This window comes from Mobula birostris, chromosome 24 (genome assembly GCF_030028105.1).
Source record: "Mobula birostris isolate sMobBir1 chromosome 24, sMobBir1.hap1, whole genome shotgun sequence".
NCBI classification, from domain to species: domain Eukaryota; kingdom Metazoa; phylum Chordata; class Chondrichthyes; order Myliobatiformes; family Myliobatidae; genus Mobula; species Mobula birostris.
The window spans coordinates 55,760,887-55,780,040 of NC_092393.1; the positions used below are offsets into that span (position 1 = coordinate 55,760,887).

A 19,154-nucleotide genomic window follows, 5' to 3' on the forward strand; every position below is an offset into this window, starting at 1 on the left:
ATATATTTATGTACTGCTGCTGCAAAACAAAAGAACTCACAACATAATAAACCTGACTCTGATTCTCAAAGCGTGTACCACCAGGCTCAAGGACAGTTCCTACCACGCGATTATAAGACTATTAAGTAGTTCCTAGAGCGACCTCACAATCAAGCTCGTTATGACCTTGTTGAACAGAAGGACAGCGCCGTGCACTTTCCAAATCAGCCACGCAGGTGGGAAGGCAATAAGTTTTCCGGCTAATGTACTGGCCCCGGCTTTAGAGTGACCCATTTACCCTGCGGACTCAGATTCGGAGTTATTTCACATGTATGTTGGAACACACAGCAAAATGCGTCATTTGCGTTACAACCAGCGCAACATAAAGGAGGTGCTGGGAGGGCAGCCGCAAATGTCGCTACACATTCTGGTGCCAACATAGCATGCTCACAGTTTGACGCTGGAATATGTGGCTAATCATACGAGAAGGCGTAGGTTTAAGGTGAGAGAAGGGAAGATTTAAAGACGACCTGAGCAGCAACATCTTCACACAACAGAGTGGTGGGTATATAGATTGAGCTGCTGGAAGTAGGAACAATTACAGTGTTTGGACGGGTACACAGATAGGAAATGTTGAAAGGATATGGGCCAAATGCATCCATCATTAAGGACCCCATCACCCAGGACACACACTCTTCTCATTGCTTCCATCAAGGAGGAGGTACAGGAGCCTGAAGACACGCACTCAACATTTTAGGAACAGCTTCTTCTCCTCTGCCATCAGATTTCTGAACAGACCATGATCCCATGAACACTTCAGCATTATTTTTCCCTCTCTTTTTGCACTACTTATTTAATTAATTTTTATACATACTTATTGTAATTTTTTGTTTTTTCATTATTATGTGTTGAAATGTACGATGTATTACTGCAAGACAACAAATTGTACAATCCATGCTGGTGATATTAAAACCTGATTCTGATTCTGAAATGCAGCAAAATTGGTCTAGCTTGGGTTGGCATGGGCAGGTTGGTCGAACGGTCTGTTTCTGTGCTGTGTAACTCTAGGATTCTTTGAAGGCAGTGACCTGTGTTTGAATACTCTGTGAAGTTGGGCTTCAGCAGGAGTTGACACCATGGTGCCTTCTCTCTTTGCAGGAAATGATGTGTTGGAGTGGCTGATTCATCGTCTGCAGGTCACAGAGGAAGGTAGGAGATCAGTCAAACACCCTGGAATCATCCTCCCTCGCTTCCCCAGCCCTCTGCCACTCCTCTGAACTGTAACCTGAATCTCTTCCCTCCCTTCCCAATGAGTGATCCTAGAGACTAGTCCCACAGTGTGGTGCGGTGTTGTCCACCAGTGTGGCAGTCGGTGAGGACCAAGGCGGATCTGACACAGTAATTCAAGGAGAAGCCGCCACTGAACCATCTCAGGTGCTGGTCATCTCTGGACCTTGCACCATCCAATGAGATGGGGCACTGGTAACTTTGACCAATCACGTGGAGCAGCTGGGTGGCTTTGACCAATGGCATGAGGAGCTGGTGACTTTGACCAATAGCATGGGGCCTGGGCCATGGCTCAGATTTATGGTGTTTTACTTACAGATAAGGCGAAAGATGTGTTGGCCCGTGGCCAAGTGGTTAAGGTGTTTGTCTAGTGATTTGAAGGTCACTAGTTCGAGCCTTGGCTTGGGCAGCATGTTGTGCCCTTGAGCAAGGTCTTAACCACACATTGCTCTGCGACGACACTGATGCCAAGCGGTCCTAATGCCCTTCCCTTGGACAACATCAGTGACGTGGAGTGGGAAGACTTACAGCATGGGCAACTGCTGGTCTTCCATACAACCTTGCCCAGGTCTGTGCCCTGGAAACCAGACTAACAGATGCCTATATTAAAAAAAAGGTGAAAGATTCACCAGTGTCTAGTGGAGGGAAGGAATTTAGTAGGTATAGGAGGAGTAGGATGCTGGAGATCTGGAATAAACATGGAAATACTCTGCAGGTTATACGGCATCTGTGAAGAGAGGAGCAGAATTAATATTATGAAATGAGTATAAAGAAAATATGCTCAGCTGCTGCCAGGACCTGAGTGATGAGGAGAGGTTTGGCTGCCTCGGACTTTATTCACTGGGGTGTATGAGACAGGAGGTTGAGCTCGGACCTTATTCCCTGGGGTGTATGAGACAGGGGGTTGACCTCGGACTTTATTCCCTGGGGTGTATGAGATGGGGGTTGACCTGATAGGGCAGCATTGAGTCATGAGGGGTGTAGATCAGGTGAATGCACACAGCCTTTTTCTCAGGGGAAAGGAATCAAAAACTAGAGGGCACAGGTTTAATGTGAGCGTGGAGAGATTAAAAGGGACCTGAGGGTTAATTTGTTCAAGCAGATGGTGGTGGGCATGCAGAATGAGCTGCCAGAGAAAGTGGTTAAGGCAGATACAAACATTTAGAAGATAATTGAACACAGATAGGGATAAGGGCCAAATGCGGGCAAATGGTACCAGGTTAACAGTCCTGATGAAGGGTCTTGGTCCGAAATGTGGACTGTTTACTCTTTCCCTGGCCTGCTAAGTTCCTCTAGCATTTTGTGTGTGTGCGCGCCATAATGTTTGTTTGTACAGAATGATCCAATGTACCTGTATATACAAATTGTATATATGAATAATGAGTGTGAAGTACTTGCCAGTAATGTCCCTTCCGTTGATCTTTTGCTTGGGTAACTCCTCTGAAGTGACTGTTTTTTGTCGTTCAATTGTTCTGTTTTTTAGAAGGCAGCCTATTGGGAAATCTACTTGTGAAACTTGGCTACATCTACCCTTTACAGGAGCCCAAGAACTTAGTCCTGAAGCCAGACAACAGTCTTTACAGGTTCCAGGTAAGCAAGTCCGATAGTGGTACTGAAGCGGGAGGCATAGAGATGGAGCAGATGTGCTCCACCCCCCCCTCCCCCCTGCCCCCTCGCCACTCCCTGTGCTCGGCTCAAAGCTGAGACACAGAAGAGACTGCAGGCACCAGAGATCCAAATCAACATGCAGACAAAACGCTGGAGGAACTCAGAGGGTCAGGCAGCATCCACCGAGAGCAGTGGGCAGCTGATGTTGATGCAAGGTCTCGGCCCAGAAGTTCATCTGTCATTTCCCTCACAGGGGAGCACTTGCCGGCTCTGGGCCTGTACGCATCGGAGCTGAGAAGAATGAGAATGAAAGCATCATAAACACGAGAGATTCTGCAGATGCTGGAAGTCTAAAGCAACTCACACAAAATGCTGGAGGAACTCAGCAGGTTCAGGTAGCATCTGTGTAAAGAATAAACAGTCAACGCTTTGGGCCTAGACCCTTCATCAGGAATATAGAAAGGCCTAGATAGTACGGACGTGGAGAGGATGATTCCTATAGTTGAGGAGTCTAGGACCAGCGGGCACAGCCTCAGAATATAAGGATGTCCCTTTAGAACAGGGATGAGGAGTAATTTCTTAAGCCTGAAGGTGGCGAATCTGTGGAGACCAAGTCATTGGGTATACTTATAATGGAGGTTGATAGGTTCTTGTTTAGTAAAGGCATCAAAGGTTACGGGGAGAAAGCAGGGGAGTGCCGTTGAGAGGGAAAATAAATCAGCCATGATCAAATGGTAGGGCAGACTGGATGGGCTGAATGGCTCAATTCTTATGGTCTTATAACACATACCAAGTGCTGGAGGAACTCAGCAGGTCAGGCAGCAGCAATGGATAGGAATAAACAGGCAACATTTTGGGCCGAGATCCTTCATAAGGATTGAATCCCTTGATAGGTGCTGCCTGACCTGCTGAGTTCCATCTGCATTTTCTGTATGTTGATCCAGTCTCAAGTTACACTCTTAGTGGGCCTGTAGGAGGACTATTTCTACTGTAGACACCTCTCTAACACCACCCTTGGCAGAGAGTTCCACACACCCACAAGCTTCTGTTTAAAAAAGAACGATTAACCGCCTCTGATATGCCCCCTGTGCTTCTCCCCTTACTTACTTTCTACCCATTACACCACTGGTGCTTAGGGCAGGAATAAAGGTCCTCCATCACTGACAATGTCCACGGCTCCCTTCGTTATGCCAGTAGCTTCCTCTTGGTTTTCACTGCTGTCAGTCACACAAGTCCCGGGTGGAGACTCAGGAATACCGACTGTCGCACTCAGATGTAGAAGGATTCTTCATTGCTGTTTCTGTAACAGTTTTGTTTGACAGGTCAGGTTGTTAGCCCTGAGCTGAACCCCCAAACCTTTAGGACCAGTGAACCACTCTTAATCTGGCCTCTACCCTTTGACCGGTTTGGCATGGGTGACCCTACCGAGAGCCAAAGTATAAAGGCCTGACTCCAGCCAACATAGCTCTCTGGGCATTGTGGCTCGCAAGCCTCCAAACCACAACAAGGCTCCGATCACCTTAAAATTATGCCCTTTCATACTAGACATTTCTGTAATGGGAAAAAGGCACTGCCTGTTGACTCAATTTATATCTCTTATCATCTTATACACCTCTATCAAGTCATCTCTCATCCTCCTTTGCTCCAAAGGGAGAAGCCCTAGTTTGCTCAATCTGTCTTCATAAGACATGCTCTTTAATCCAGACAGCGTCCTGGTAAGTCTCCTTTGCACCTTCTCTAAAGTTTCGGACTCCAAGTCACGTCAGGATCTGTCACCAACGTTTTGGCAGGAGGAAAACCTTACGGAGCTTGCTCAGGGAGGAGAGAGAGGTGGTGGGAAGGAATTCCAGAACTCGTGGACCAAACAGTGGATGGAAACAATGGGGCAAGACATCAGTAAGGAGCAAGAGATGAGATTGCAGGGATCCCAGAGGGCTGAGGGGCCCCAGAAGATCAGAAAGACAAGGTCACGGGCAGGTATGGTGTTTGGGAGGTCAAATGTAAAGTTAGTGGCAGGACATTTAACAGCACTGATATACAGAGGGATTTTAGGGTCCATGTCCTCTCTGAAAGAAGCCACACAAGGCTATAGTGTGGTAAAGGTGTATGGTGTGCTTAAATTTATTGGATGACAGATTCAGTTCAAGAGTCAGGGAGTTATGTAGCAGCTTTATGAAACTCTAGTTAGGCCACGTCTGCAGGATTTCATTAAGTTCCGGTCACCCCCATTATAGGAAGGATGTCAAGGCTTTGGAGAGGGTGCAGAAGAGGTTCACCAAGCTGCTGCCTGGATTAGAGGGTATGGGCTATAATGAAAGGTTGGACAAACTAGTGTTGTTTCTTATGGAGCAGCGGAGGATGATCTGATAGAGGTCTATAAAATGGTGAGAGGCATAGGCAGAGTAGACACCCAATATCTTTTCCCAAGGTCACAATTCCCAATACTAGAGGGCATTCATGTAAGGTGAGAGGAGGTAAATTCAAAGGAGATATCCAGGGTAGCTTTTCTTTACACAGTGAGTGATGGGTCTCTGGAACACTCTGCTTGGGGCAGCATTGGAAACAAATACAATGGAGGCATGGTCTCGGCCTGAAACGTTGACTGTACCTGTTCCTAGAGATGCTGCCTGGCCTGCTGCGTTCACCAGCAACTTTGATGTGTGTTGTTTGAGGCACTTAGGAGTCGCTTAGATTAATATGCAGAGAATGGAGGGATATGAACCCTGTGCAGGCAGAAGGAATTAGGTATCATTAGCTGAATTAGTCCAGCATGGCATCTTGGGCTGAAAGGCCGGTTCGTGTGCTGTACTGTTCTGTGAAGATGCAGGTGAGATGCTGAATGGGACTTGGTTTGAGTGAATATACAGGAATTGTCTCTAGTTCACTTGTAATGACGTGTGTTTCTTCCACCTTGAGCCTTTTGTTGTGCTTATGAGTTATCACACCCTCTCACGTTGAACATCACCAAAAAGGTTCAAAGTACATTTATTATCAAAGTATGTACGCAATATACAACCCTGAGACTTGTCTTCCCCATTGACAGCCACAAAACAAGGAAAAAGCAATGGAGCCCATTCAAAAAAAAATCAACCCCCCCCCCACATGAGAAACAAAAATTGCACAGACAGCAACAAAAAAAAGTGAGCAATAAACACAGAATCTAAAACACAAAATTGAAAGAGTTCAGGCATATTCAGTTCAGCCCAATAGCTGGTTCTGGTCTGATCACGTTGAAGCCACGTCCAAGAAAGCTCATTAATAACACCTCTACTTCCTCAGAAGACTAAAGAAATTTGTCATGTCCCTGCCGATCCTTGCCAACTTTTAAGCAATGCATGATAGAAAGTATCCTGTCCAGATGGCAACTGCTCTGCCCATAAACCAGAGAGAGTTGTGGACACAGCTCAGCACTTCACAGAAACCAGCCTCCCTTCAATAGATTCCGTCCATAATTCTTGCTGCCTCAGTAAGGCAGCCAACATAATCAAAGACCCCACCTACCCTGGACACTCTCCCAACAACACACACGAAATGCTGGAGGAACTCAGCAAATTAGGCAGCATCTATGGAGAGGAATAAACAGCCACTGTTTTAGGTTTTTTAGCATCTGCATGATTTCTTGTGTCCGGACACTTCCTCTTGCTCCTTCATCCACCCCACTGGGCAGACAATACAAAAGCCTGAAAGCACATTCCACAAGGCTCAAGGATAGCTTCTTCCCGCTGTTATAAAACTATTGAATGGTCCTCTCATACAATAAGATGGACCCTTTTCCTCACCGTCTACCTCATGATGACCTTGTGCTATATTGTCCACCCATCCTGCACACTAGGGGGTGGCATGGTAGCACAGTCGCTAGCACAACGCTTCACAGTACCAGTGATCTGGGCTCAACGCCCACCGTTGTCTGTAAGGAGTTTGTATGTTCTCCCTGTAACCGTGTGGGTTTCCTCTGGGTGCTCCAGTTTCCTCCCACAGTCTAAAGACGTACTGGTTGGTAGGTTAATTGTCCTGTGTTTAGGCTAGTGTTAAATCAGGGGTTGTTGGCGGTGTGGCTCGAAAGGTTGGAAGGGCCTATTCTATGCTGCTTCTTAGTAAATAACTAAACAAACAAACTTTCTCTGTGACTGTAACACTTCATTCTGCACCTTCCAGTGAACAAATATTCCTCTCGCCCCTCTATTCCCCACTTTTATTACTTCTCACCTGCCTATCACTTCCCCCTGGATCCCCTCCACCTTCCCTTTCTCCTATGGTCCACTCTCCTCTCCTGTCAAGAGTCCTTTCTCTCCAGCCCTTGACCTTTCCCACCCGCCCGGTTTCACCTATCACCTTCCAGCCAGCCTCCTTCCCTTCACCCCATCTTTTATTTCAAACACCTCAATCCTGAAGAAAACGTCGACTGTTTATTCATTTCCATAGACGCTGCCTGACCTGCCGAGTTCCTCCAGCGTTTTGCGTGTATTGCTTTAGGATTCCAGCATCTGCAGATTTTTTTGTGTTTGTACTTCATTCTGAATTCTATTATTATTTTACCCTGTTCTACCTCAATGCACTGCGTAATGAATTGATCTGTATGAACGGTATGCAGGACATCTTTTACAGTAACTCAATTCATGTGACAATAACAAACCAATTTACCAGTTATGTTTTACCCTTCACAGACACCATACTTCTGGCCCAGTCAGGAGTGGCCAGCGGAGGACACTGACTATGGTAGGTTTTCACACCCAACCTGGTCTTCTTCCTCATTCACACCCACTCTCCAACAAACTAATTAATGCTGAAGATAGAAAGATTTGTATTTCTGTAGCTCCTTTAATGACCTCAAGATATTCTAAGGAGCTTTGGAGCCAATGAAATGTAATGACAAGTAGTTGTTATGGAGACAAAGGAAATTCTGGCCTACTTTCTGCTTTTTTTGAATTTATTCACTGACAAGTTTATTTATTTTGTTCCACAGCAATTTATTTGGCAAAGAAAAATATCTGTAAAAAAGGCATGTTGGAAGAATATGAGAAGGTAAGGACTGTAGGACTGCAGTGTGTGAGTAGTAACTTTGCAAGTTTCTCTACACGGAAACTGAGCTCTTCTTTGCCCACTCTAGAATGATAGTTCTCGAGTGGGTTAATATGACGTCCTTTAAGCCTCATAGATGGAATTTTCCACCCCCCCGCCACCCCTCATCCTGCCCCTCCCGGCTAGTTTCAAGTCTGGGACTGGACCTCATGCCTCCAGTTACAGGTTGGGACCGCCCACTGGTTCATCCTGGACTTGCTCCTTAGCCATTGGCCACGTCCAATGCCAATCAGGGTGGAACATTAGCGCAGTCACTTTATAGCGCCAGAGATCACCGGTCGGGGTTCGGTTCTCACCGCCGTCTGTAAGGAATTTGTACGTTTTCTCTGGGTGCTCTGGTTTCCTCCAACATTCCGAAGATGTACGAGTTAGAGTTCAAAGTTCAAGGTAAAATTTATTATCAGAGTGCATACATGTCACCACATACAACCCCAAGATTCTTTTTCCTACGGGCATACTCAACAAATCTATAGAACAGTAACTGTAAACAACAATGAACAACATACTGTGCAAATGCAAATATAAATAAATAGCGATTAATAACGAGAGCATGAGATAACAAGATAAAGAGACCTGAAAGTGAGACCGTCAGTTGTGGGAACACCAGGAATAGAATGAGTGTAGTTATCCCCTTTTGATCAAGAGCCTGATGGTTGAGGGGTGATTAGTGAGTTGTGGTGTTTGCACGTTCTCTCTCTGACTGTGTAGCTTCTCCCCTGGGGTTAATGAGAGAGGTCAGAGGAGAACAGCCAGACTGGTTCAAGCTGACAGGAAGGTGGGAGTAACTCAAGTAAACACGTGTTACAACAGTGGCGTGCAGAAGAGCTTCTCTGAACACACAACACATTGAACCTTGAAGTAGATGGGCTACAGCAATATAGGGGAACCTATGGGAAGTGTGCGAAAACACAGCGATACAATATGCTCAGTGGCAACTTTATTAGGTACAGAAGGTATTTGGAAAATCTGCATATATGTGGAAAGTCAACGTCAAGTTGACTTTTGTATCCACAAGTGCAGTGAAAAGTTTGCTTGGGACTGATTCACAAGCACTGTATAGGCAGACATAAATCAAACATAAGTTATACACATTGTTATCAGCCTGTAACGTTGCTAATGCTGTGTTGAGGAAGAGGAGGAGGGGGTGCTTCAAAGGGGGATGAAGAGTTGTGAGTTTAGCTTTTCTATTGTAACACACACAAAGTACTGGAGGAACCTAGCGGGTCAGGCAGCATCTATGGAGAGGAATAAACAGTCAAACAGTTTAGGGCCAAGACCAGCGACTGAGACTTGATGAAGGTACTTGGTCTGAGACGTCAATAGACAATAGACAGTAGGTGCAGGAGTAGACCATTCGGCCCTACGAGCCAGCACTGCCATTCACTGTGATCATGGCTGATCATCCACAATCAGTATCCAGTTCCTGCCTTATCCCCGTAACCTTTGATTCCGCTATCTTTAAGAGCTCTATCCATCTCTTTCTTGAAAGCATCCAGAGACTTGGTCTCCACAACCTTCTGGGGCAGAGCATTCCGTATATCCACCACTCTTTGGGTGAATAAGTTTTTCCTCAACTCCGTTCTGAATGGCCTACCCCTTATTCTTAAACTGTGGCCTCTGGTTCTGGACTCACCCATCAGCGGGAACATGCTTCCTGCCTCCAGCGTGTCCAATCCCTTAATAATCTTATATGTTTCAATAAGATCCCCTCTCAGCCTTCTAAATTTCAGAGTATACAAGCCCAGTCGCTCCAATCTTTCGACATATGACAGTCCCGCCATCCCGGGAATTAACCTTGTGAACCTACGCTGCACTCCCTCAATAGCAAGAATGTCCTTCCTCAAATTTGGAGACCAAAACTGCACACAGTACTCCAGGTGTGGTCTCACCAGGGCCCTGTACAGCTGCAGAAGGACCTCTTTGCTCTTATACTCAATTCCCCTTGTTATGAAGGCCAGCATGCCATTAGCTTTCTTCACTGCCTGCTGTACTTGCATGCTTGCTTTCAGTGACTGATGTACAAGAACACCTAGATCTCGTTGTGCTTCCCCTTTTCCTAACTTGACTTCATTTAGATAATAATCTGCCTTCTTGTTCTTACCACCAAACCTCACATTTATCCACATTAAACTGCATCTGCCCACTCACCCTTCCCTTTTGTGGAAGGGAATGCTGAGTTCCTCCAGCATTCTGTGTGTTGCTTTGGATATCCAGCATCTTCAGAATCTCTTGTGTTTATCTTTTCATTGCTTTTTCTAATTTTTTTTAAGGAAAATTATAACCTCTTGAACAAAAAGATCAATCATAAGTGGGACTTCATCATCATGCAGGCGAAGGAGCAGTACCGGTAGGTCAGGAGTTAGAACGTCCTCTGCGTGGGACAGCCTAAATATAGTTGGATGGTTTCAGGGAGCTATGGACTTGGACCCAGTAATACAGTCACTCTCCGTCCTATTCCCCAGTACTGCAGTCTCTATTCGTCCCACCCCTCAGTAATGCAGTCACTCTCTGTCCTATTCCCCAGTAATGCAGTCACTTTCCATCCTATTCCCCAGTACTGCAGTCTCTATCCATCCCACCCCTCAGTAATGCAGTCAGTCTCCATCCTATTCCCCAGTAATGCAGTCACTCTCTGTTGCAGCCCAGTACTGCAGTCTCTATCCATCCCTCCCCTCAGTAATGCAGTCACTCTCCATCCTATTCCCCAGTAATGCAGTCACTCTCTGTCGCAGCCCAGTAATGCAGTCTCTATCCGTCCCACCCCTCAGTCACTGTCTGTCCTACCCCCAGTAATGGAAGCCCTCCACATTCCACCTCACTGTCCCAGCGTTGGTCATTGCAGAGACAGGCACCCTAAGCAGTCCTTGAGTGAAGTGATCATGTCTCTCCTCTTCCCCCACAGGGCAGGCAAAGAACGTAAGAAAGCGGATAGGTTCGTTCTGGATTGTCAGGAGAGAGCCTATTGGCTGGTGCACAGACCAATGGTAAGTTCTGATCGGCTATCATGAATACCACCACATTTGTTCTCTGAGAGAAGTGTTATTGGCCAGTGAGGACTTCTCTTGTAGTGACGTAGGACAGGCAACAGCTAATTTCTACCCAGCATTCCCACTAGCGGTAATATGATAGTGACTGATTATTGGTGATGGTGATGAAGGGATACATTTGGGCAAAGCACTGAGGAGAGCTCCCTTGTCTTCATCAAATCTCTTCCCAGAATCGTCCGCTTCACGAGAAAGAAGATGAGGTCTTGGTTTAACAGACATAGGGTCATAGAACTTCACAGCACAGAAATGGGCTCTTCAGGTCAGCTCGTCCATTTTGATCAGATTCCCGAACTGAGCCAGTCCCATCTACATGCATTTATCCCCTATGCCTCTGAACTGTTTCTGTCTGTGTAGTGGTGTCGGTTTATTATTGTCACATGTATCAAGGTACTGTGAAAAGTTTGTCTTCCATTCTGTACCTGGTGGGTCTCTGAAACCCTGTGCCTACCAACTGGCGGGAGTGTTCAATTTCTCACTGCTGCAGTCGAAGGTTCCCATCTGTGTCAAAAGGGCAACAATCAGATCATTGCCCAAGAACAGCAGGGATTGGTCATGGCTAGTGCAAAGTATTTGTTTTAGAGTAGTGACTTCCCTTAGCACTTACTATGGACTGATAACTTACCTATGTGCATTGATCTGTTCCCTCCCCCTCCACCTTCCCCTCCATCCCCACCTCTCCACCCCTCTCCATCACTCTCCACCTCTCCACCTCTTCTTCCTCCCAGATTTACCAACTTGCCCTCCACTCCACGTTGACAAATACAGTATTGTGATAAAGTCTTAGACACCTTAGCTATACATATGTGCCTAAGACTTTTGCACAGTACTGTATACTTACAGTAATTTATAGTTTTTATTATTATATACTGCTGCCGCTAAGCAACAAATTTCACAACGTATGCCGATGATATTAAACCTATGCTGGAGGAACTCAGCAGGCCAGTCAGCATCTGTGGAAAAGGGTACACAGTCAACGTTTCGGCCTGAGACCTTTCATCAGGACTGGAAAGGAAGGGAAGAAGTCAGAGGAAGAAGGTGGAAGGAGGGGAGGAAGAAGTACAAGGTGACACTCACAACACGCTGGAGGAACTCAGCAGGTTGGGCAGCATCCGTGGAAACGATGAGTCAACATTTCGGGCCGGAACCCTTCGTCAGGACTGTAGAGGGAAGGGACAGAGCCCCTATAAAGAAGGTGGGGGGAGGGTGGGAAGGAGAAGGCTGGTAGGTTCCAGGCGAAAAACCAGTAAGGGGAAAGATAAAGGGGTGGAGGAGGGGAAGCAGGGAGCGGATAGGCAGGACAGGTGAAGAAGGAATAGGGGAAAACACAATGGGTAGTAGAAGGAGACGGAACCCTGAGGGAGGTGACAGGCAGCTGGGGGAGGGGGCAGAGTGACATAGGGATAGGGGAAGGGAGGGGAAGGGAATGACTGGAAGTTGGAGAATTCTATGTTCATACCAAGGGGCTGGAGACGACCTAGACGGTATATGAGGTGTTGCTGCTCCAACCTGAGTTTAGGTGACAGGTGGAGAAAGCTGGAGGAATTGATGTTCATGTCATCAAGGAGGCACCCCAACCTGTTGACATGAACATCGATTTATCAAACTTCTGGTATGCCCCCCTTCACCATTTCCTGTCACCTTGTCGCCTTACCTGCCCATCGCCTCCCTCTGGTGCTCCTCCCCCTTCGCTTTCTTCCATGGCCTTCTGTCCTCTCCTATCAGATTCCCGCTTCTCCAGCTCTTTGTCTCTTTAACAAATCAACTTCCCAGCTCTTTACTTCACCACTCCCCCTCTCCCAGTTTCACCTATCTCCTACTACCTTGTACTTCTTCCTCCCCTCCCCACCCTCTTACTCCGATCTCTCCCCTTCCTTTCCAGTCCTGAATAAAGGTCTCAGCCCGAAATGTCGACTGTTGATTCATTTCCACAGATGCTGCCTGACTTGCTGAGTTCCTCCAGCATTTTGTGTGTGTTGCTTTGGATTCCCAAGATTTTTGGATTTTCCCGTCTTTGTTAAACCTGACTCTGATTTTGTTTCAACAGACCAAATCATTACACAGTGCATTGAGCTAGAATAGGGCAAAACAATAACAATGCAGAATAAAGGGTAAAAGTTACCTAAAAAGTGCAGGGCAGATGAACGATTGAAGTGCAAGATCATGACAAGGTAGATTATGAGGCCAAGAGTCTATCTTACTGTACAAGAGGTTTCTTCAAGACTCTGATAACAGTGGGATGGATGTTATCTTTGAGCCTGGTTGTACATGCTTCCAGTCTTGTTGTATCTTCTGCCCGGAGAGGACAGAAGAGAGAATGTCCAGAGTGGGTGAGATCTTTGATTATAAATGTCCAGGGTGGGTGGGGTCTTTGACTATAAATGTCCAGGGTGGGTGGGGTCTTTGACTATAAATGTCCAGGGTGGGTGGGGTCTTTGATTATAAATACCCGGGGTGGATGGGATCTTTGACTATAAATGTCCAGGGTGGGTAGGATCTTTGACTATGAACGTCCAGGGTGGGTGGGATCTTTGATTATAAATGGCCAGGGTGGGTGGGATCTTTGATTATAAATACCCGGGGTGGGTGGGATCTTTGACCATAAATACCTGGGGTGGGTGGGATCCTTGACCATAAATACCCGGGGTGGGTGGGATCTTTGATTATAAATACCCGGGGTGGGTGGGATCTTTGACTATAAACATCCAGGGTGGGCGGGGTCTTTGACTAAAAACGTCCAGAGTGGGCAGGGTCTTTGACTAAAAACGTCCAGGGTGGGCGGGGTCTTTGACTAAAAATGTCCAGGGTGGGCGGGATCTTTGATTATAAATGTCCAGGGTGGGTGGGATCTTTGATTATGAAAGTTTGGGTGGGTGGGGTCTTTGATTACGCTCACTGCTTTATGAAAGATTGGGAATCTCCTTGTGTGCTCCTGAATACGTCCTCTTTCATCACACTAGTTAAGTTGCTTACTAACGTTGTCTCTTTTTCCAACAGCCGGGCTCCCTGGATGCGCTGGACTACGGCATTAACCGAGCCACTGATCCTAACGTGAATAAGGTAGAACAGGTGAGACCACGTTCAAGGTTTGGACCCTCTGAATCAGTAGTGGAGGTCTCCTGCCTTGGAGGGGGGCAGCGATCAGAAACTACTGACTTCTTCACCCTGCAGCTGACGTTTCTTCTCCCCTGCAGTGCGTCCCTATCGTACTTCTCCTTTGCTGGGCCCTCAAGGTCTAGGGTGGCCTCTTCCACCTATGTTCTAGGATTCTGAGGTCAATGTGGAACCTACAAATGGTCCAGAGGTGCTTGACTGAGTGGGTGAGTGAGGAGCTTGGGATGTGCTCTGTTCCTCCACATCGTGACAGGACACGATGCTGATGATGTTGTTTGGTTGTCAGGGGCCGAGTGTTAATGCAGGTCACCTTCCATCAGAGGACGTCCCATCACAGGTCCTTCAGGACAAGACTCAAGCTTCTAAATCTATTCAGAAAGTTCCGTGTTCTCTGACCCCACCAACAACACCTTAATTATGAGTTATCTAATTATGAGAGGTATAGTGAGGGTAGACTTTTTCCCAGGGAAGAAATGTCAACCAACATGAACAAAGTACACTAGAGGAACTCAGCAGGTTAGGCAGCATCCATGGAGGGGAATAAACAGTCAATGACTTGGGTCAAGACCCATCATCAAGACTGGAAAGGAAGGGGGCGGAAGCAGGAATAAAAGGGTGGAGAGGAGCATCTGGAACGGGTTGCCAGAGGTGGTGTTTAAGAAGCTCTTTTAGACTCGCATGGATATGGATCATGCAGGCACAAGAGATTTAGTTTAATTCAGCATTATATTTGGCAATGTGTTCGACAGAGGCGTCTGTGCTCTGCTTGTCTGTGTTCTTTGCTTATTTTTAATTGTTTGTACTATTTGTTGTTTCCTGCGCACTAGATGTTTGTCGATCTTTTTTCAATGGGTTCTATTGGGTTTCTTTGTCTTGTGGCTGCCTGTTAGGAGACAAATCTCAAGGTTGTATAAATGTACATACTTTGGTAATAAATGTACTTTGAACTTTAACACATTGCTTTAGACAATGGGTTGGAAATGCTCTGCGGTCTTGCCCCTGTCTCCATAAACTCCAGACCTACAACCCCTCTATATCCTCACTAGGGTTGGGCTTGTCTTTGGTGACAAGGCCCAACATTTCCTACAAAAACCTCTCCAACCCTCTCTCCGCTCTTAGAATCAGAATCTAAGTCGGGTTTATTATCACTGATACATGTCATGAAATTTGTGATTTTGTGGCAGAAGTACACTGCAAGACATACTTTGGTTTGACAGTTCTTATCTCTGTCTAACAGCACTCCTGTTACAGGGTTGGGGTAATTCTGCAGTGGTAAAGGGTCTGTATGTGCTCAGTGGCCACTTTATTAGGTACACCTGTACACCAGCTTGTTAAGCAAATACCGAATCAGCCAATCATGTGGCAGCAACTCAATGCAGAAAAACATGCAGACATGGTCAAGAGGTTCAGTTGTTGTTTGGACCAAACATCAGAGTGGGGAAGAAATGTGATCTAAGTCACTTTGACTGTGGAATGTTACTGGTGCCAGATGGGGTGGTTTGAGTATCTCAGAAACTGCTGATGTCCTGGGATTTCCATGCACATCAGTCTCTAGATTTTAGAGAGAATGGTGTGGAAAAGGAAAACATCCAGTGAGCAGCAGTTCTGTGTGTGAAATGCCTTGTTAGTGAGAGAGGTTAGAGGAGAATGGCCATGGGTTCAAGCTGACAGGAAGGCAACAGTAACTCAAATAACCACCCGTTACAACAGTGGTGTGCAGAAGAGCCTCTCTGAATGCACAACATGTCAAACCTTGAAGTGGCAGCAGAAGACCATGAACGTACACTCAGTGACCACTGGGTGTACATACATGTTGTTTTTAGGGTGGGGAGGGGTTGCAGTGAAAGTCAGTGGGAGCCACAGCTCTGGCCCTTTAACTGAGGGCACTCTGAAGCACAGTGTCCAGACAGCAGGGACCAACTACCCAGGCGATTGAGGTAACCTGCCTGAGTGATGCTAGCACTCACATCCACTGTGGTGAAGTGTTTTACTTTGAGAGGTTGGTGATGAAGCATATCAACTCCTGCCCCAGAAGCGACTTGGATCCACTTCAATTTGCCAACCATCACAACAGGTCAACAGCAGATGCCATTTTTATTGGCTCTTCACTCAGCCCTGAAACATCTGGACAGTGAAGATGCATACATCAGGATGTTCTTCATTGACTACAGCTCAGCATTTAACACTATAATTCCTTCAAAACTATTTACCAAACACCTAGACCTGGGCCTTGATACCTCCTTATGTAACTGAATCCTCGACTTCCTCACTTGTAGACACCAGTCAGTTCCTATTGGCAACAATATCTCCTGCACAATCGCCATCGGCAAGATGCACCACAAGGCCGTGTGCTTAGCCCCGTGCTATCTTATAGTTAAGCTATAGTTTTTCACAAATTTTGTAGTATTTCTTCATTCCCATCAATGCCTGCAAGAAGGTGAATCTCAGGCACTGTTCCCTTGAAGCTGCATGGGTACGTGACCGCATAGTAACTGAAATGCTCCCGCACACATAGCCTTTGTTGCCACACAGCTGGAATTTGCTTTTATATAATGTTAATATAATTTTGAAATTATGCTAATATAATGTTGAAATCTATATTAATATAATTGTGAAATATCCTGTAATAACTGTTAATGAATATAATCCATAAATTTTCTAAATAATAAATATTTCAGCTTCCACCTTCAGTATTTACATTGTCAGTGTTTCAAGTTACAACAGCGCTACAAATTGCAACAATAAACACAGAATGGAAGTTAGTAATTCATTGTTAATAAATCACCAGCCCACTGAACGCCAACACCGTAATACGCATATTACAATAAAAAACATTTAAAGTGCCATGCAGTTTTCAGGCCATGTAAAAATTTGCTGCTCAGAGCTGTAAAAAGAAATCTGAGAGAACATTGCTCTCAGGGTTGTATCTGGTGACGTACAGTATACTGTATGTACTTTGATCATCAATGTACTGTGAACTTTGAGATTTACTTTGACCTTGAAGTGCTGTCAGGTGATGACCCTTTCCGTCATCCCCCAAACTTCAGCACGGACCTCCAGTATCTCACTGAATGGTGAAAGTGAAGTCTTCAAACTGCAGAACAAACGCTTAACGATCTGTAGATCTAATGTCACAAGATGATGGTTGAGAAATCAGACGTTGGAGGATGGTGTGAGGCGCTGTGGAACTAATCAGATCGGGAAACCACCCGCAGCGCACCACATGATCAATGATAACACTCTGACCTTATAAGTTTAAACTTTGATCTTATAAAGTCTGTAAACACAAGAGATTCTGAGAATGCTGGAAATCCAAAGCAACACAAAATGCTGGAGGAACTCAGCAGGTCAGGCAGCATCTATGGAGGGGAATAAGCAGTCAACATTTTGGGCTGAGACCCTCTATCAGGACTGGAAAGGAAGGGGGAAGATGCCAGAATAAAAAGGTGGAGGAAGAGGAAGGAGGGTAGCTAGAAGGCGATAGGTGAAAGCAGGTGGGTGGGGGAGGGGTGAAAAAGGAAGCTGGGAGGTAATGGGTGGAAAGGGCAGAGGGCTGGAGAAGAAGAAATCTGATAGAAAAGGAAAGTGGATCATGGAAAGAAGGGAAAGAGAAGGGACACCAGGGGGAGGTGATAGGCAGTTGAGGACAAGAGGTAAGAGGCCAGATGGGGAATACAAGAAAAGGGAAGGGGGGAGTGTGGAATTACCAGAAGGAGAAATGGATGTTCATGCCATCTCCAAACAACCTTTCCAGATGAGGCAACACTCCACCTGCGGATCTGTTGCCGTTGTCTATTGTATCTGGTGCTCCCGATGCATCCTTCCCTACATTGGTGAGACTTTACATAGATTGGGGGACCGCTTTGTCGAGCACCTCCGCTTCATTCGCAAAAAGTGGAACTCCCCAGCGGCCAACCATTTTAATTCCTATCCCAGTTCCCGTTTCGACATGTCAGTCCACGGCCTCCTCTGCTGCCGTGATGAGGAGCAACCCCTCATACTCCATCTGCCTAGCCTCCAACCTGATGGCATGAACATCAATTTTTCCTTCCCGGTAATTCTTTTCCTTCACCCTTCCCACTTTCTCTACTCCTCACTCTGACCGCTTTCCTCATCTCCTCACCTGATGAAGGGTCTCGGCCCAAAATGTCGACTGTCTATTCATTTCCATAGATGCTGCCTGACATTGTAAAGTTTGTGCCTAGTATCTGTGTACTATTGTACAGAGCCGCAGATAGCAAGTCCGAGCAACTAAATCTCTCTATTTTTTTTCTGTTCTTTTGCAGACTCTTCATTCAGACTGTCCTTCCATTCACACTCTTCCTGTCCATTAGTGTGCTGTCTCTGTCCCTCTCCAAATCTACGGATCTCTCATCAGGCAAAAGACCACCATCTTTTACTGTGTAGCATCCTTGTCTCTCTCCCTGACCTACCCCACCTCCCCTTTCTCTCATTAGATATCAGTGGGCTCCCCTACAGGTTTGTCTCAGCACCTTCTCCCCTCTCTTGCCCAGCTCACTCTGCCTCTTCCCTCTGGCTTCCTCCCTCTTCCCTCTTCCCTCTCCTCCATTCAGAAATCTCGTAGCTGTGACTAAGTCATTGAGTGTGGGTCTTCGGGCTCTTGTACCAGCTCCTCGATAGTAGCAATGAGAGGAGTGCATGGATAGCGAGGGCTCTCCATGACGGACGCTGCCTTCGTGAGGCATGGCCTTTTGAAGATGTCTTCGATGGTGGGATGGGTTGAGCCTGTGACAGAGCTGATTCGAAACGTGATGAATTTGAAACCATTCCATGGGAAAGAGGGGGGGGGGAAGGGGAATTTTTCTCCCCATGGGAAACTCAAAATAAAAAAGGAAATTCTGGAAAGACTCATGGGGTCAGCAGCACCCTTGAGAGAGAAAGTCAGCGGTCCAGATTATGACATTTCATCAAAGTATCATTTCCCTGCTCTGCCCAGATTGTTTCTGTCACCTGATTCACTCTCAGTGGGTTCCGTTTTCTCTCTCCTGTTAAGAGTTCCGATTCTACCCCCGCCATCCACGC

The 19,154-nt window shown here is 46.3% G+C and overlaps 1 protein-coding gene across 2 annotated transcripts in view; it reads left to right on the forward strand.

Annotated features, from left to right (window-relative positions):
• Positions 1–19,154, forward strand: part of LOC140187166 (regulator of G-protein signaling 9-like) — a 93,151-nt gene that overhangs the window by 36,027 nt on the left and 37,970 nt on the right. Inside the window, exons 3-9 of one of the 2 annotated variants that reach the window (XM_072242181.1) lie at positions 1,138–1,188; positions 2,750–2,856; positions 7,539–7,590; positions 7,838–7,896; positions 10,224–10,300; positions 10,856–10,937; positions 13,995–14,066. In XM_072242181.1, the coding sequence (XP_072098282.1) occupies positions 1,138–1,188; positions 2,750–2,856; positions 7,539–7,590; positions 7,838–7,896; positions 10,224–10,300; positions 10,856–10,937; positions 13,995–14,066 (500 nt within the window). The remainder of the gene's footprint in view (positions 1–1,137; positions 1,189–2,749; positions 2,857–7,538; positions 7,591–7,837; positions 7,897–10,223; positions 10,301–10,855; positions 10,938–13,994; positions 14,067–19,154) is intronic. The other variant, XM_072242180.1, reaches the window with a different exon arrangement.